The following is a 19,962-nucleotide window of genomic DNA, read 5'->3' as shown; positions in this document are numbered from 1 at the left end:
AACTACACACTGAGCTGGCAGGAGCCTGAGGAAGGCTGCTAAAGGTGATCAAAAGAGTAAACAGTTTGTTTTTAATTGTTAGCCTGCTCTTATTTTCAAATAGGCTTTTAACTGTGCCATCTATCTCCAAATTACCAATTACTGTATTGGACTGTCAGCTTCCCTGGTTTGTGACCCTGGCTTGATTCCTGATATCAGCTAAGAAATCAAGATGAGTCATACGGAAGCATCTGTCAAGCCTAAAATTGTTGAAACAATTTTTGCTTCAAGTGAATTGATGTGAAAAGCAGAAAAGAATTCTATTTTAGCCCAGCTGGCTATCCTGCCCTATAGCTTCCTACGTGCTGCTAGGAAATGCTTTACACTTTACTAAACTTGTTAGATATTTCTATATTCCAGTTGATAGTTTGTCTGAAAATAACAGAGACTGATTAAGTCAGAAGGAAAATGGTATAGCATGGTGCAAGTTTTACATGCTAAAAAAAAACAAAGCGGAAAAGAATTATGCTTTGATTTCACAAGAATGTGTAATAAAGGTTCTAAAATAGTCTGACCTTTTGATGTAATGAAAAGTAACTGAATTACAGGAAGATGGCACTGGGGACTGTGGGTTTTAACCCACCAAAGTCAGACTTCTGTCCTTTGAGAGCCCTATCTGCAAAGCTGGTTCTTCCAACCTCATTTTTCAGAAGTGCTGGGCATTCACAGGTCTCGATGAACTTGCCATCTAGCACGTTACTCTCCAGATCTAGTAATGAGTTTTCACAGTTCTTTTTTTCATTCATTTTCCAAAACCAACTTGAATGCCTCTGCTTTAATTTGAGTGTCCTGTTGAGCGAGCAGCGTTCCACACAGACATGATGAGCACACAAACCTCCACTGTGTGAAGTACGTGGGGTACAGAGAATTCATATCTCCAGCCCCACAACAGGGATTTTCCTTTGTAACTTCATTTCTGCAGGTCTGCTAATGATTCTTATTTACTTAGTAGTGCAATGCTAGATTTCTTGACTGTGAAAGAATATTGCTTGTCATCACTCAAATCAACCTATCTATTCTTTTTAGTTATTCAGAGTAAAATAGCCTTTAAGAGTCAGCAGAATGTGTTTCCTAGAAGTCTGTGAAGGTGAATTATTCCTTTGATGGATAGCCAAGCCTTAAGATCCAAGAGACCTAGTGTTGTTTCTGCTGATGCTGATTGTCTGGTGAGAGTTAGGATAAATTTTTAATCCAGTTTTTCTAGCCATAAAATGGGAATAATTCTAGGCTGCTTCTAAAGACTTTTATTAATAAATGCATGTGGACTGACTAATAAAGAAATGTCTAGGTTCTCAATCTTTAATAAAATAGTAAAATTTCAAGTAAAATGGACAAGCTTTCAACTGTAAAGCTTCTGCCAACTGCCAAAATAGCCTACATCAAATTTTTCCAAATGCTCTTTAAAAATGCCAGAGAGATAGGACAAACTATATAGCATGGCCTGAATTTGTGAAGACTCTAATGCCTGCAGGGAATTCAGAGGATTACTGAAAGAAAAAGCTCTGTCAGGACCAGCTATAAATTTTTGTAAACTCTCCAATTATCTCATTTGCAGCACCTATTTCAGAGGAGAGGGCTATGCAGACACCAGCAGTTTTGATTATAAAATATTTTATAAATGAAGAAACCCCCCCAAACCCTTGCAGTTTGGAAATGACTGGCAATAGAACTGATTTTGTTGCTCTGAAGCAACACATTGTTGGCATGAACCCCCACTTCAACACGGAGCTGCTTCTTATCTTCAGTTTCTACATGTTTTCAGAGTACAGCTCCAAGCAGAACATGCTACAGGGATTTAATTATGACCTGCTAATGACCTGCTCTGCCTGATGCCAAAGAAAAACTTTGAATCTGGGGATGGTCGCATTCTGTTTGCTTCATAAGGAAAGTTCCCTGTGAAATGTGAAGAAAGAAATTTAAAAATATAGAGCTCCAAGCATTGCTTAAAGTCAGTCATCTTGCAGGAGAGTGAGCTGAAGCGTGTCTCATCTGAAGCGTGTTGAGACATAATGGGTGTAAAACTAGTGATTTTTGTCCTCCTATTTGCAAGAGCAGCTTGGTTGCAACTCTTGTGGAAAGCTGCTTCTCTTTTCAGGTTTCTCTATGGGTAGCCTAGAGAACAAGTCATTATCTCTCTGGGGTCCTTTCAGAAGGAAATGCTGATATTCAGATAAAATATAGTAGACTTCCTTCTATCAATATATGCTAAAGCCACTGGGAGCCATTATCTGGTAGCAGTTTCATAGACACAAACATAGATCCATGAGGCTTGGAAGGTTGTGTGCAACCTGTTCTAGTAGTTACAATGTGAGTACATACACACTACCTCTGGCCTGACTTGTTGCAGAGTCTTCCAAGACTCATCCAGCTGTGATAAGTCAGTGGCGATCCCATTCCCAAGCTCTCATCTGAGGACAGTTTATGACCATGATTGGCTACTTTGAAAGTAATTTCTGCTGGCTCAGAAGGCTGGTCTCTGCGAGCTGCTGTTGTCAGCCTTGCCCTGATGATCACATCGAGGAAGGAGAGGTTGCCACTTAGTTGTTGTGCTGCTCTGACAAACTGCTGCCTTGTTTCAGATTTGGGACAAAAGTGTCTTTTAACCTGAGCCTCTTCAAAGAAGCAGCCATTGTTATCCTGGGATATATTAGCAGCACTCTGTCCTTACGCTGGCTTTTTTCAGCATGTTTAGCCCTCTGACCTGTTTCTGCATAAATGCTTTTTTATCTTTACAGATTTACAAATTGTTTGGTTTTAATCATTCACCTAGAAAAAATGGTTTGTATGAGACAAGATAAAAGCTGTATGTGATTTTTTTAAAAAATACAATCTATTGCAAACTGTCCCTTTATGTCCTGTTTTTACACAAGTATTATAGGAACCTCTCTTCTTTGCTAACGTTTATTTTCCTGAATGCTTACTGGCTGTGGCCATTTTATATATTTAAGTTAGTATTTTGGTTGACAGTTCAGTGCTACCTGCCCAACTCAATCCATGAGCCATTCCATGATACTGAACTTCTGGGTTTCCCATTGTCCCAGTGACCCACAACTTCTGTGAAGCTTTTTTGTTGTTTATTTTCCTGTAATGCAATAGATTGAATTTGGAGGAGAGGAAAAGCTGATGTTGACTCCGAGAATGGATTTATTTCCTGCTCTCATCAAAGAACAGCAGGCTGACTTTCTTTCTCCTGAAGCAGTTCTTCTAATAACTCAAATGTGTGTCACCTACCCAGCAGTGAAAGCAGCTTAAGATGTGTGCAACCTGGCGTTATTCTTTGAAGTACATATGGAGCTTTTGTAAAGCATTTGGATCCCACTTCAGAGGCTGAAATCTTTATCTACAGCACAGATTCAGGTTAGACAAACACACAAGAAGCCTTACCTCCATCTTTTACATATTCTAATTCCCATATAAATACATGGAAAAGTAATAAAGACTAAAAAAAAATCCAAATATACTCATCTCAATTTTAGTTTCATCTGCTTGGCATAGTAAAATATTATTAAATCCACATGGCACGTAATTCAACTATCATTACATGAAGAAGCCAGTTTGCCTCAGGCTACTGGCTGGATTTCTTGAGTTGTGGTTTTTATTTTGTTTGTTTGCTTTTTTTTAAGTACCTTTTCTTTTTACTTCTCACATCATGGCCTAATGCTCATATCACTCCACTGCAACTTTAAAATGCCATGGATAACTCAAAATTAAATTCTTTTGGATATCAAGAAAACATCCTTACAGCTTAAGGCAGGGAAGTATGAGATACTGTTACAAAGAAATCCAGAGGATATAATAAAGCAAAATGCATGTGCAACCATCTATGAAACCCAAAATCTGCATAATTTGGAGATCTAATCAGGAAGACCGTATGTGTAGTTGCTTGTTCACTCATATAAATACAGTGAATTGTATGCCTATTTAAAAATAGTTTATCTAATAACTTAAAGCACCAAAGCTTGCTAAGGTAGATTATGAACTGTGGGAGTGCTAAACACTGTTATCTATTGTAATGTAGCTTATATATCTGCCAGCCTTTAAAAAAGGAGCTAAGTGATCAGCATAATCATCAACAAAACTATGCTTTCTCCTCTAATGAGATCAGTTGATGGCTCCACACTGTATGTGTTAAGAATTTTAATGGAGTAATGACTATATTTAGTAATAATAACTACTGACTTCTTTATTCCTCTATTTAGGAGCTGCCAGGTTGGAGCTGTGGAGAAAGTAGACAGCCCTCCCTGCAAAAGGCACCAAGGATAAATAGAGGAAATGTCACTTGCTGGCTTTGTTCTGTGTAAGACAGCAGCAGAGCACTTGGCATTCCCTTCTGCCTCTGTGCAGCAAAACACTCCTTAAATAGACCATCATGGCACCTGGATGGTGCTGTCAGTGTCAGATACGACTTGGCCCCAAACAGCTTTGTTTCCCATGAGTTCAGTGAGTGTCCTTATTTGTGAATGTGAAATCAAGTATGAAGCAAATTATGAGATATAAAATGTGACCTGAGCCCTTCTACTGACTCAGCCAGGAATAAATTGCTTCAGCATCTCTGTCAAAGGGTTGCTGTTCAAGTTCATGCTGTCCCAGCTGGGCTCTCGTGTGATGAATTCTAGCTGAGACACTCGGCTGATCTCCTTGTAGATCTCTTGGTTACCTGTTTCACAGACAAGAAGCAAGTTAGGCTCTGCCGCCACAAGACTGAGACTCAGCTACATCCTGTGTCTATTTTAGAAAATGAAGCTGCAGAAGAAAAATGTTGCTAATACTGAAGTGGGGGAGGAGATATCAGACAACCTCCCCTCCCTCCCACGCCCAACTTGAACTGGTGGAACTCATTATTTATTTTATTTTATTTTTATTTTTTAAATCCAACTAACTATGTTGTTCTGCTCCTGGTTTGGATTGGGCAATGGCTGTTGAAAATTTATGGCTTTAGATCTACAAGGGGTGAGCTAGCTAATTAATTGGCAACAGTCTACCTGCCCAGAGAAACAGACTAGTTGTTCTTGCTGGCAGATTGAATTTATTCAGCTATATCAAAAAAAAAAGGAGTTCATGTCTGTTTGCTGATGCCTGGCAGGATTTCTCTCTTGCATAAGCTTATCTCTGAGGAATAGCAGATTTGGGTTTTTTATATGGAAGGAGGTTAATTTTTTTTACCATGTTTTGTAAATCTTGGTATTGTGAAACATATTTTTGTCACTGTGGCAACATCAACTGCTACTTCTCTAGAAGACTCTGATAAGTTAGAGATACATGTTTTCTGTACAACTGAGGAAACTTGCTTCTCATGTGACTTTTAAACAGTGAGTATTATTTCAGTTGAAGATGCTGGATCTAACAGTAAGATAAGTAGTTTTCTTTTTATCCCAAGGTTGTCTTCCTTTGCTGTGGACTTCAGCGTTCTCAGTTATTCTTTCATTGTGCTTTGGCATGCAAGGTGTTCTGCTGTGGCTGATAGAGGTCTCTGACTCATATAATTCCAGCAAAAGTCACTGTTCATTCTGGGGTGTTTCATGTTACCAGTTGGAATGAAAAATATAAGTGTCTGCAGCCTGCTCTGAGGGATTCTCTGGGCTGAGTTTTGATGTGTATAAGAGAAGGAATAAAGTTTAGCCCAGCCTTTTCAGCCCTTTAAACTGCTGCCAGATATCTCTGTTGCTCTCTTTCAGATGATATAAAGACAGCTTATATTTTTGTGTGTGTATATGCATATATGTATATATATATATATATATAAATATTTTAAAATTATTTTTTTAGGTTCTGTAGACTGAGATATTTGCAAAGAAAATGAAGAGCACTGCCAGGCCTTGGAGTGCAATGGCAAAGCAAGGGACTCATGGGGCTGACAGAGGAAAATCACTTTCCACCACCTCGACAGGAATGAAGACATCCAAGTCCTCGACTTCACTTGCCTTTGAATCTCGGCTCAGCAAGGTACTAACTAGTAGGGACTGTGCAAGTATTATACCCTTGTTCAGGTTAAAGCTTTGGTGTAGTCCTGGAACACTACCACATCCTGAAGTGTACTGGAGTGGACTTGACCACTGTATTAAGCATGTGGAGATGATAATTGGGTTGTATATTAGACTAATGCACGTTTCTGAAAATATTTTGCATGTGATGGTGGGGACGCTGTATCTGTACGAGGTATGAGTGGGTTCTCTCACACTCTGTGTGTAGAGGGAATTGTCTTAACTTTGAAAATGGAGAAAAATAACTGGCAAATTCTTAGTTCAACTGTTACACATGTAAAGAAATTGAAAGATGTTTATTAATGAATTTCCAGAATTCCTAAAAATCTTTGCTTCTCTTCCTTCAAGGCAAACTATATTAACAAAAGATATTACTTGCAATGGCACAAATGTGTTTTGTGAATCCTATATTTCTATACAGATATATTCAAAAAATAGCAGAAACTTCTGTCAAAGTGGTGTTTTTAAGAAAATGGAGTAATACACCTGAAACGCTGCTGCATCTGTGCCCTTGCAGCCAGCAAACAAAAATAACCTTGTTGTCCTAATACAGACCAAGATACCAGTGATGAAAATAGACTGTGGGCTTCCTAGTTAGAGCTATTGCCAATAGTAAAGTTCAGTAAACAATACATAACATGGCACAGCATTTTAATCAAGAGGAGATCTAAACTTCATTAATCATCAGTTTCTTGAGTGCAGGATTAATTTACTGAACTTGCTGTGTAGATTCCTAGATGCTCTGAGCATCTTATCAATAGGATATTTCAGTTTAGTGCTCCAGGCAGGTTATGTTCATCGTTGAGTACGTGCTGTATGGCTGAGGCAACATCTCTGAAGGAATGCTACAGAAGAGACTAATCAGGAAATCTGCTACGATTGATTTGGCTCTGGTGTTAAAGGTAGAGAGTTTTCTTCTTAATTACAGACAACGTCTTCAAATTGTTGATCATCTGCAAATGCAAGATCATCAAAGTGGTTTATTTCAACAAATGGGGTAGAAAAAGGCACCATAGTTGCTGCTGTAGAAGAGGGCACATCGAAGACATTACTTTAGAGAGACTGCAGAAGTCTGAAGGTCAGAAAGTCAGATTGTTCCATTCTGCTCCTAAGAGTGAGCTGGCAAAATGTGAGCTGTTTGGTATCCTGGAGCAAATCAGCACTTCAGCTATTGAATCTTACGTGCTCACAGGGTCCAGGAAACCACAGACTGAGTCAGAGGAAGAGATGAAAGGGAGAAAGAATTGGAGCTGAGAGACTTCATTTTGCTTAAAGATTTTTACATTCAGGAACTGCTAACCAGGGAGAGTGCTCGTTGTGTGCTCTCTTCATTGAACCCCAGCAGTGCTTTTCAGCCTGTGGGTCATGGACTTCCTGGGTATCACTGGGCAACTTCAAAGGAAGTGGATTTTGATTTGTGAGAACAGTTTAGGTGTCCACAAACTGAGAAGGACAGAAAAAATACTGTTCTAGGGACACTCTCTAGAGCTTTGGTCTTTTAAAATGCTTAAAATACTTCTCCTGAAATTAGAGGCTGTTGTTACAGGTACACAGGCTGTTACCAAGGCACATAAACGGGAAAGTTCTGAGATAAATTGCTACTTCTGCTTTTTGAAGCAACATAATTTCAGTGCTTCTCCTTGAATCTTAAGTTCATTGTGCTTGTATTGCATGGATTTGAGTACACATTTACCAGAAATTCCCCTCCCAAAAAAGACCAGACAGCAATGATGGTCCATTACTTTCTCATGTCCGATAAGGCTTACTAAGTAAACTACACTGATATCTGCTAATAAGTTTAAAAAAAACCACATAATGTAAAATACCCAGTAAAGCAAATAGTTTACCTTCTTCCAAGCTTATGAAATGTCTCAGGATGGCTCTTTAGAATTCTGCAGCTTATCTATTCTGAAAACCAATGCATTTTTTTTGCTGTGAGTGATTTCATTGCTGGTCACATGAAAAAAACGCTTTCTTGTGAACAGGCTTTTCAGTTTCTCTTCCACTGAGTCCTAGAGTCCCTAGTAAAACAAATAGTATTAGGTCCTGCCATGAGATCACTGGCCATCTTTGCTCACTGCTATTAAATAAATGAGGGTAAATAGCTGAAATGATATCATGTTTAAGATTAGGGATTTCCAGTTGGTAGTTGCATTCGATCTTGCACCAACTGCTCTTGTGTTTTATTGCAGCAGCTGGAGCTTCTTGGCTAGATTATTTTCAGATTTTGGCTTAGTCTGCAGCATGTTCTCTGTTCATGTCAGGTAACCTAGTTTATGAGGCCACAAAGTTTGGTGACTCCTGTTTGACAAACACAGGAAGGAGCTGACAGTTGTTTGCTATTGGAACAGCTCAGAAGGCTTTTCAGAGGATCGAAGGGCACCATTGGAGTGAAACTGCATGATCCTGAGTGGAGAAACGAGAACCAGGAGATCCCTTTAGGATCTTTTTTTGATAGATAGTTTAAGGGGCAGTTATTTACTGCTTTGACCTACTCAGTGTGTCAGGCTCTGCAACTGGCACTTATCTGCACAGGCCCAAATACTGACTAAATGTAAACCAGGGAGGAAATACGACTGCTGTTCAACGCGAGATCTGGGAAGCTGGAGGTGCCAGTAGTCTACTCCTGTAAGCTATTTTTTCCCTGGCTTTCAATTTTTTGCTTATTTGAATGATCCTTCTCATTTTCATTCTTCACTGTTGAAACAGTGTTACTTCTTAACCCAATTCACAAAAATCTAGAATGCAAAAACAAATACAAAAATTAATAAAAATTATTTAGTATGGCTATCAAAGCAGTATTCCCATTGGGTAACTTTATGGAAATGTTCCTTTTCTCCCAGGAAACTTGCATTTTGAACTACTTGATGGGAATATGCAAGGTCTTAATCTTCTGGTTGCTCACTAAGATCTCTGTTGCAGCTGAAGAGGGCAAGCAGCGATGACATGCTGACAAAACCAGGGGTGGCAGCAGCTTCTGGAGTCTCTAGACTGAAGAAGACCATTACTACAGGAGCAATTTCTGAGCTTGCTGAGAGTCGACTGAAGCCCAGCACAGGTAGATACAAAGATTCTGGAAGACAATCTACTTTCTATGAAATGTGCTGTGAGTGTTGCTTGGTTTACCACGATCCTAGCTGAGTTTTTCTTGTAGCACAGCTATAACTTACCTGCTGTGATATTCAGCCCACAGGACGAGACACACTGTGCCTGGCAGACTGCCCTTTCACTGCATCCTACAGTCCACGAGTCAGTCATCTGAAGTTAAAAGAGAGGAGGAAGCTGCTGGGTGTTTCCAGGAGCTGTCAGTGGTGGGGTCTGGGGTCTGTCCCGGGCTGCGGAGCCCCGAGCAGCCACGCGGTGGCGGCGGTGGCCCGTTCCCGGGGCTGGTGTTAGCGGTGACAGCCCAGGGTCTTGCACACCAAGAAATCCATTTTAAAAGCTTTGTTTTTCACATTTTCACCCCATATATCAATAGTATTCTGTCTCTTCCCTCTACTGACTGAGCAGAGCGGTTACCCTGCTGTTCATGGGACACAGCATTGATGCCAGAACAAAGAGCCAGCCCCAGCATCTTCACGTGTGGCTTGTGCTCCTAAGCTACGGTGTGGCATGCTCCCTCCCTCCGTGTTAGCCCCATCAGCTTGTTCCCACTGGTTTCAAATCTAAGCCTGTTTCCAAAGGCAGTGACACCATCTGCATACCAAGGGCTTCTGTGCAAACGTTCTGCTTTCCCCCCAGGAGCTCAGCAAACGCTTGCTTTTGTCTGCTCCCTGGTGGCATTTCCAAGGGAATGTGAGATCTTACTAAATTTGACCATGACCTCCCTATTTGTCACAGCCTCTGCAGGGTTTGGCTGTGTAACAGAACAATGTTACTAACCTGAAAGGGACCTTGGGGGGGGAATTAAAAAAAAAAAATCTTTAAATACTTCCCCCACCTCTGAAAGAAATTAATGCATCTTACAACAACATAAATGTTTCACAGTAACCCAGAGACAGATCCTGTTCTGCAGTTAATCACTGTGTAAATCCTCCAATTTAATCGTGACTAGTTGTATCCAAAGGCATTTCAGATTCATCAGCCAATAAAGAGGCATGATGTTGGCAAAAGCTGCTTGGGAGGAGTAACGTGGGGAGAAGAAAACCTGTACAGATGATGCAGCGTAGGATCCTGGGAATGCAGCCAGGGAAACAGCACTGCAGGGAGTCCAGAATGGAATACATGTCAGATATAAAAACACTAGCGCTGGAATAGAGAGCCCTCTTCTGCTTGCCTGTATAATAACTGGGATTGGAGGGGGAATCAGATTTATGGTGATGGCTGCTTTAAATACAAAGGGGAAAATGGTGTATGGAGGTCAGGTTACATCTGGGTATTGTTTTGCCAGTTTAAATTACATCATTAGATCTGATCTCATGTATCACTTTGCATCAGCATTTGTAGATGTATGAATGGGAATATTAGCGCTAAGCAAAAGGAGTCCAAGTGTGGAGCTACATATATTGTGTAGACAAACATTAAGAATATACATGCTACCCCTCTAAAATTCCTTTTAACCTAGTGTCCTGGATTTTAGCTGGAACAGAGCTGGTTTCTTTTTAGCAGCTAGAATAGTGCTGCATTTTGCTTTCAGTGAGGGGTTTGTTACGAGAAACACTGAGAACATCCCAATGTTTTAATTTTTGTCGCTGGATGTGAAGGACTTCATGTTTTGTTAGTCTACAAGCACAAGATCTCAGGGGGTGAGGAATATTTAAATGAATAAGCTAAATGAATAAGCTAAATAGGGCTATTCCATCTCCTGGGATTGTGGTTTCAGTTCAGGATTGTCGCTCCTCTGGGATCATGATCTGGGAATGGGCCGGGCTTGCTCGGCGGGTGGTGAGCAATGGCACTGGGTATCACTCATTTGCATATTTTTAAACTGTTATTATCACTACTATTTTAATATTAGTATTAATTTAAGTTTTATTTTATTTCTATTATTAAACTGTTCTTCTCCCACCCTACAGGTCTCCTTACCCTTGCCCTCCAATCCTCTCCCCTATCCCCTGGGTGTGTGGGGAAAGTGGGTTACAGTTGTGCTGGCTGCTGGCCAAGGGCCAGCCCAGTGAAACTATCACACCTAGAGAGAACTGTCCCTGGTCTTATAGGGGCTATTATAGGTGTATATATACAAAAAGACCTGTATCTTCCATATCTTAATTTTCACAGGGATTCCATAGCCCAAAAGGGTGCTCGAAAATCTAGCTATATTCTGAAAGGTGCCAGATATTAGTGAGCAAGGGTACAAAGCTGAATGCTACTTTTAGATTCTCACACTATGAAAAAATACCAACAGGCATATTATAATACAGTATATTGTTGCTAAGAGGAAAATTAAAAATCAGATATGACAGAGGGCACAACATGTTCCTGGGAATATTAAGTAGAAAAGGAGAGAACATTTTCAGCTGCTGTGTTTTCTTGAAATGGCATCCCAAATAGTCTCTGATTGTGATTAAGACGACACTGCAATGCTAACTGACTGTGGAGCTAATCCAAGTAAGAACATTCCTGTAGCTGGGAAGTGCAGATGTTTGTGTACCTAGCCAACTGTGTAAATCTCCAAATTTTGTTCTGAAACCAATTTCTTTGGCTTCTTTACCTTAATCAGTTCTGCCTTTTCCTTTCATGTCTTAACTGTAGGCGTCATGTCTTCCCCTCCCTCTTTATTTGTGCTTTTTAGATTGGGCTTTCTTTGTTATTCAAGTGAGCAATTTGATTATTTTACTGAAATTATATTGGTTCCAGCTACACTCTGGTAGTACTCAGTTAGTATTATGGTATTGTGTAAGAGAAATAAAAAGAAACAAGGTATGGAAATTAAAAAAAAGCTCTAGGTTTCTTCTTTGGGTGTTACTGTCCAACATTTGTGTGTTGACCTTGAGCAATAGCACGTGTTCCAAATGCTGCAGATAATAAATAATTGACATCAAGACTGCTTGTTTAAACAGGCTTGTTTGTATGCTGCCCTTAGTGGAGTTGAAGTTATTCATTCTGGCCTTTTGCTGACATAACTACCCCTGTCTGCCTTGTTGGAAGCTAACACAGTAAATCATAAGGAACTTAAAGGGAGATGAGGCCAATCTCATGTCTGCATTCTTGGCAAGAAGAGTTGAGCAAATGGAATGGGAGATGGATCCTGGCTGGAAGTTCTGTGCGGTGATTTTTGGCTTTGTAACTGCTTGGTGGATTTGAAATCCCAAGTAATGGGAAATGACACTTGGGGAGAAATAGATGTCATGGATTCAGCTTCCTTATCCACAGTGTTTTGTCTTTCCATGTACTGTCCTGAAGTAGCAATTTGGTTTTATGTTAAAACCAAACTCGCAGAGCTCTTGCATTGCTTTTAATGTTTTAGGTGAAAAACAGTTGGAAAAAATGCAACTAATCTTGAAAAATGTTTATTTCAATGCATGCACTTGTAAAGCCATCCAATCTATGAAGCTCTATAGTAAATACATTATTTTAAAATGTTTAGAGAAATTTATATCTTAATGAGAAACTTGGGACTCTTTTTGCCTTAAGGTTCAGGATTATAAGAAATCAGTGATTTTTTGGATTCTGATCCTTTGAGGTTTGCAAGCCAAATAACCCTGAATACTGCTATTTCCCCAGAGAATTTCAAAGCTGCTTATGTGAACATACACTTCTCAGGAAGAGCATTGCATGGTAGTACTGGTATGCAAATGGAAAATTTGAGGTTTAGACAGGTGAAATTACTTGCTCAATGGATCCTAGAAGTCATTCCAAATCCTTGTGCTCACTTCTGCCACTCACTACCTACAAACTCCCAGTTCAAGCACTTTCTGAAAATTTTCCTCAAAGCTGTGTTGTTTAATCACATTCATGTGCTTCCTTGCTGTTTTTTCAGTGCCAGCAGCTATTATTTTTCAGCTTCAACAGGAACCAAAAAAGAGTCTTATTCTGGACATTAGAAAAAGAGACACAGCCAGGATGTGTGGCCAGGCTGAGCTGTGAGCATGTAATTCCAAAGCATTCAGAATACTTCAGGCATCCCCATTTCTCACAAATATATTGATTTTTATATCAAGCTCTGCCAGATACAATATCAAGAATCAGTTTTCCTTGACATGTAAGTAACAGATAGCTGTACTTGTTTTCTCAGGCTACTCCATCAGCTTCTTTCTTTATTTCTAAGTCTAAAGCTATAGAGACCTATTGAATTTGCCTCAGAAACACTAGGAAACTGTCAGTAGCAACCACCTAACTTATTATTTATAGAGATCCTGAGTGTTTTATTAACGAGCTCAGGATCTCTCTAAAGCTTGAACCATGTCAGAAGATGGGTTCTATATCTTCTCACAACGATAGTGGGATGTGTTACATCTATGGAGACCAGGAGAAGCCAAGATGCCAGCAGGAATGTGAGGGATGGCCTACTGTATCATTCTGAGCTCCATCAGAAGAGGCCACTCATTTTTATGTGTTAAATGAGGAAATCAATAATTGGCATGCATTGTCAGATAAAGCAACAAGGAAAGTGTGTTGCTTTCTGTGCATGCCTGAGTTGATTAACATCAATGGTTGGAGACAGTGCCAATACAGAAGTATAGAGGAGGCAAACTCAAAGATATTAAGAGTTTCAGTTATCTCCCAGGCATCTCTGAACTGCAGGTTACCTGGACAAAAGCTGCTAATCCCAGAATGGAACACTGCCAGCATTAAAAGTGAAGCTGTACAGAGCATGTGGTTTTAATAAGCCCAGTAAATTAAAGAGTATAATAAAAATACTAAGAAATTTAGCATCATCAGTGAAGGCTATAGAAGGACCTGAAGATTATATTCTGTTATGGAACAGTTTGGTTTCAACAATGTTCAGTTCCAATAAGTAGGGCCTCTGTTTTGATGAATTTTTCGGTGAATTGTCACTCATGTTCCTGCCCAATTGTCAGAGTTAATGTCCCAATGACTAAATATGAAACCTTCAATTCCTTCCTAGTTCTAGTAGAACAGGTACCATTAGTCCATTTGTCCATCCCTGTTTGTTTGTGATGTAGCATATGTAAAAAGAAAAAAAAATTAATTTCCCTCTAAAACATAGTTGCTTGTAGCTTTTCTGTGTCGATAGTGATGATATTCAGGGCACTACCAATCACAATTAGTGTGCTGGGAAATTACGAGTGTCCCTTGGGAAAGCTGAGCAAGTTCAACTGTGCACGACTTCAGAAGGGAGACTGGTATGTAGTTTTATTGCACATATTGCTCATTAGATACGTTTCTTTCCCATCAAAATTGAAAATGTGGCAGACTACAGACTTCAGAGCTTCCTGCATGTTTATAGAATTGTCACTTCAAGATTCCTATTAGTAAGTGATATATAGAATATAGAAACTATCAAATTTACTGGCTTTCTGCTAACTTGGTGAGTGTCACTTGCTGATGTGGGGTAACCATTTAGGTGAATGTGAAACTATTCAGACCAGAAGCCTTCTCTACGTGGTCAGAAAATTCAAGAAAAGTATTTTTAATAATAAAAGCTTTAAATAAAAAAAAATCCTTGACAAAAAAAATCTAATTAACAGTTTAATTCTTTATAAGAGGCTAATGCACCCCAATTAGAAGAGGAAAAAGGAAAGTGATTTCTTTTGAAGGACAGCTCTCTGACCTCGGGGCCCTTTTACTCTCCCATACATCAGTTTTTGACAGGGCCTGCTTTTTGTGATCTGTCACATCAAAGCACTACTATAGGTTTGTAGAAAGGTTGCTGCACTGTGCATTCAGTCTCGTTACTGTCTCACTTTTCTTGTGAGAGATACACAAGTGTGAGAGATGCTAATGAGATTGGTACATTCTGTTCCACAAGACTTTGCTAGAAACCAAATGATTGATCTCATCTGGGGTTTCCCAGGAACAATAAATATGCCTCAAAACTTCATCTGGGAAGCTAGTTGTGTTTTGCTACCCTTTCCAGGTACAAGATGCAGCTCTTGCATAATTATACTTTCTTATAAATAAAAAGAGATTCTAGCTCCAGAAGTGATAGAAAAAGGGAAGAAAGACTAAAAAACCAAAAAGCTTTGTCAAGATGTCATTCAAATAGGCAAGAAGTACTGTGGGAATTCAACATGCAAAACCATGTGGAAATATAAGTCTACATCTATAGCTCCACATGCAGCTGGATGTGCCTATTGGTATCTACACCCACTTATAAGTATCTGCATGGTTGTTTGCAACGTACAGGTGCAAATGTGAATCTGAACCTTAACCTCTGACATTACCCAGCAAAATATTTTCTCTCTCTGATTCTCCCAGGTATCAAGTAATCAGACTAAGCTTCAGCACCGTTTTAGGAGATTTCACCCACTAACCTCTAAAGTGAAAGCTCAAGAAATGAGGTAGATTGTTTGGCATTCCAGATTCAGCTTATGGCAGCTATTTGACAAGTTTCTCTTATTTCTTCTTACAATTATTTTTTTCTTGTGATAGTCTGCATACACAGTGCATATGTTCACTCCTGATGCCTTTGCTTGAAAATGTTCCTTTCTAATGTTTATTGCCGTGTTAAATTTTCATATTCTTCTAATCTTTGCTCTCTGTGTAACACACAGGCAGTTCTATGTCTTAGAATGGCTTGGAATGGGCTCTGCTTCACATGACTGTTCTTCAGGATTCTTTATCCTCTTTGATAAACACGTTACTCTGGTAGGATATTTTAATTGGAAAAGGCACTTATTCCAGTAGGGCAGAACAAGCTGCTCAGTGGTTCTTTAATGAAAACATAGCAGTGGTCTTACCGTTAAACTCTATCTCTTGGCTCAAGATCTCAGTCCTGGGATTCCTTGAACTAGAGATCTATTGATGGATGCTCCCTTCTTGTTCTGAAGGTGTCATATGAAGGTTGACTGATGTAATTATTCTTTTGTTCTGTTGTTGGCTGCATGGTATGAACCTTTTTCTATAACTGGGAATGGAGTGAGAGCAGTGCATTTCAGTGAGTGTCTGTTGGGATTTCCAATACCTGATCCTGTTAAGGATAACAGTTTCGTTGAGAGGCATTCACAGGCTGTCTGCAGTCATCTTGCATTATTAAACAAGTAAGAATTAACTTCTGCTGACAACGCTGTCTGCAGCACGTACCTTTTCCAGTTTGGTTGCTGTCCGAAGCTACTGCACCACTGACATTTACTGCACTGAATCTGTATTAACATGTTCTAAGATTTTTGAGTGCAGCTTCTTGTTAAAACAGCCTGAAGCAGAGACCCTTTTCTCTGTTGTATATTCCCCTGAAAATAACTTTATTGGCACATGTTTACCACCCTGGGAGCTGAGCCAGTTAAGAGGATTCAGTGTGTGGTAGGGATACTGAAATGCTAAATCTTAAAGACTGTAATGACTTGACTCATTAAATTGTTGACAGTTAATTGGCTGAAGCCAACACACATAGGGAAGATCCATTACAGCTGTAACCAAACTGTGATGATCACAAAAGCCTTGCTAGGGATAGCCAAGCAGACAGGGGATCATGCTCGGATGGTCCAGGAATAGCACAAATCTGTGATCTCTCAGTTTGTTTTCATTTCTGTTCAGGCTTCTTTAGTGAAGTTGTTCAGCAAAGTCAATACAACCTTGTGTTGACTACCTGCCCTAGGTTAATTATCAGCTTTCCTTCAGCTGGTCTGAAGAGAAATGATCCTGAACACAAATTCTCTAGGCCTAAATGTATCACAGCCAAAATACCTTGGCAGAGTGCCACTGTGTTTGCACTTAAAGAATGGGAGGGAGAGAAAGAAAGGAACGCAACGCTGGCCTGGTCTGACAAGTATGCATATCAGGAGAGGGCTTGGTGTTCCTTGTATAATTTTTTTTCCACTGTTGTTTTTTTTTTTTTTTTTTCCAGCAGCTTTTGGCTTATATGAGATTGTGATACTGTAATGTAAGAGGGAGGGATTGACAGCTACATCTCAGATGGGTTCCTGGAAGGCTGCAGTTCTGTGCCATGAACTTAACTATGACCTCATCAAGTATCCTCACAACAAAAAAATGTTTTTAGCAAGATTAAAAGTAAATTTACTCTTTCTTCTGGGTTTCAGCATAGTTGTTATTCTTAATCCTTTAGGGTCCACTACTGTGCATGATATACATGTCTCTGTAGACTTCTCCCTCCTACATAAGCATTTAATGCTTATAAAATCTTTAGCATTAATGGAAGTAGTGTGAACACTGGTATTGATTGGCAGTGTCCACCCTTAGGGTCCATTCAGTTTAGTTCAATCTTCACCAGAAGGTCCAGCCCCTGGAGGTCCTGCTCAGCATCTGTAATGTCTTTAGACTGTAGACTTCTGAGGAGGCTATCAGCTGGCTGGCCACTGGAAACTTGAGATCATTCCGTGGCATCTTCACACTTTTTCTTTTGAGGCTGGATTACAATTTGAACTTTGAGAAGTTAAGCTAACTAATGTGCTGTGTTGTGAGAATAGTGTCTGAGGAAAGGTTATGCCTGGCAAATAAGTTTTGTCATTTGACTAGTGAATTGAAACAATTATGCATATCACACCTTCAGTAATTTATTTCCATTCTCACTCTATAGAAAATGAATGTTTGTGGGGTTTTATTGGCAGTCCCACAAGTGGATAGTGCAAAGGGATGAGTCAGTCTTCATGCCTTGGAAGAAATCAGATAATCTAATTTATAGATATTATATTCTTAATTCATTAATTTGTATTTATACCTTTATTACTGAGGAGGAAGAGAAAACCTAAAATGTTCAGATAATAAATAGTTGCATAAAGATTTAGCCATGTGTCTGTCACAATTCATTACCTAGTAACCATGCTAGAAGTCATGCTTGCTATTATTCCTTTTTTCCTCAGTTTGAGCTGCAAGCTCCCCAAAGAGTAATCTCTTACCCATGACTTCTGCTCAGGCTTTAGCTGTAATTTAAAATTCATACCTTACCTTTCACTGTAGACTTCGGCCAGAAGTCTTTGGCCTGACATCATTCTCCCTGTCATGGTGTTAGAATGTTCTGACTTATGTTTTGTGCCACTGTCAAAAATAACAGATTGGTTCTTCCAGTAATGACTCTTCTACAGTGCTCAGATTTCAGGTGTGTTTGTGCTGACTCAGTGATTATATGTTATAATTACTCCAGGCTGGCACCCCGTGCTGTACTGGGACCCTGTTACACTATTCCTTTTTGTGTTACAGAAATAGAAAGCAGGAGTTGAAATAACAAATGCTCGGTGTCAGGATTTATCAACCCAAGAGATTATCTTGGCTAATGCAATCCCTCTGGTGAACCCTGTTGAAGAAAAGCAGAAGTCACTCTCTAGTCTATAACAGAAGAAAATCTCTTTGTCTTGGAGATACATTTCAACAGGAGTTGGGGGACATTTGTATCTGTACCTCTGAGAGACAAGCTGAGTACCCATCCTAAGAAGATAAAAGATTTAAGAGACTGTAAGATGACTTTTACAAAAAAGAATGCACTATCAATGATCCTTTTTTATAGAATTTATATGGCTTATTCATTAAACAAAGTATTTTATACTTGGCATGTCAAAGATAGAAGTAGACAGGAATTTTGTTTAATGTCATCCAAATATAGACAGCAGTATGAAAAATTTCAGCTTCATCCATGAAGTGTCAGAGCAAGAACAATGAAAAATTTAAGATTGACAACTAACTCACAATGTTATTGTGAGTTACTAGCAAAATTCTGTTTCTATCATATTGAATGGTCTCCAGATTTTTGTATTTGACCCAGTGGATTCACAACTAGCTCGATTAATTTCAGTATGTTTTATTTTTGATCTGTTTGGGGCCTAGGACACATACTAATTTATTATTTCTCAATTTGTTTTTAACCTTCTTGTTGAAACAAAAACTTTAATTATCTGTGTAATGGCAATTGCTCACTGGAATCATTCAGCATTCTTGTTTCCTATGCACAACAGGACTCCATTAGTGAGGAGCATTTTGCTTCTTCTTTGAAAGGTTGTCTGTTGGCCAGTCTCTGTGGGTAAGGCTGCCTCATGCAGCTGCTCTTGCAGTACAATTCACAGTTAAAAATATTGATGGAACAGATATGGTATGGAGATCAGATTTGTGGGTGCAGCTTCTAGATATAGTAGAGGCTGTTGGGTTTGGTTGGGATTTTTTCAGTTCTTGAAGAACCAGCATGAGGGGAACTTTGGAAATTGCTGTAATCATTTTTTAGGAATAATAAAACACTGTGTCTGTACTTGAACAAAGAGAATTAGGTTTTAATAGTTTAGAGTGTATTCTGTCCATTGATTTTGTAATATGGATGTGAACTGACTATTCTCAGCACCAGTTGAGGCCAAGAAGAGCTGGAGGAGCTCAACTCAGGAACAGCCCCAGAGGATATTGGAACACATCTGATAGACAGGACTTTTCAGAAAGGGCTTATGTTCACAGTCATGGTCAGGCTTTCAGAGGTGTTCAGTCTGCATTTTGTTATCCTTTAAGTGTCTAAGTTTTCAGAAGATGTCCCCTAGATCTGGTGACAGCTGAGTTAAGAGCTGACCTTAACCAGGCGTCTAAAGTCTGTCTGTACTCAAGAGCGTACTTAGACAGACGGGCAGGGTCTGTTTGCTCGAGGGTCAGCGTGCTTTGGGTGTTGTGAATTGGGGCAAAATGAACTTTGTCTTGGCTTGGAGACATCTGGCCGCTCTTGTCTTCGCTGAGGCTCCTTCAGCCCGTCTTTACTCCTGGTTGTATTTCAGTGTTTCATTTTGAAATTCGCTGCGGTGTGGCCTGGGAACAGCCCTCTGGCCATGCAGCCATGGGCGTGCTGGGCACGGGAGCTCAGCTCCAGTTTCCAAGCTGAGTTCTGGTCTGGGCCGGAGCTCGGTTCCAGGCTTTGTCCGGCCTCGGTTGGGTCGGTGCCGTTCTCGGAGCCGCCTGCAGT

General features: G+C 39.7%; 1 protein-coding gene across 1 annotated transcript in view; it reads left to right on the top strand.

Annotated features, from left to right (window-relative positions):
- The first annotated feature begins 5,835 nt into the window (after positions 1 to 5,835).
- Positions 5,836 to 19,962, top strand: part of SPECC1 (sperm antigen with calponin homology and coiled-coil domains 1) — a 72,566-nt gene continuing 58,439 nt past the window's right edge. Inside the window, exons 1-2 of the mRNA XM_010169883.1 lie at positions 5,836 to 5,982; positions 8,943 to 9,078. Of these exons, the coding sequence (XP_010168185.1) occupies positions 5,836 to 5,982; positions 8,943 to 9,078 (283 nt within the window). The remainder of the gene's footprint in view (positions 5,983 to 8,942; positions 9,079 to 19,962) is intronic.

The sequence above is a fragment of the Antrostomus carolinensis genome, unplaced genomic scaffold, assembly GCF_000700745.2.
Source record: "Antrostomus carolinensis isolate BGI_N321 unplaced genomic scaffold, ASM70074v2 scaffold15736, whole genome shotgun sequence".
Classification (NCBI taxonomy): Eukaryota; Metazoa; Chordata; class Aves; order Caprimulgiformes; family Caprimulgidae; genus Antrostomus; species Antrostomus carolinensis.
Note: the sequence above shows the minus strand (reverse complement) of the source record. Positions and strands in the feature narration are given on the sequence as shown.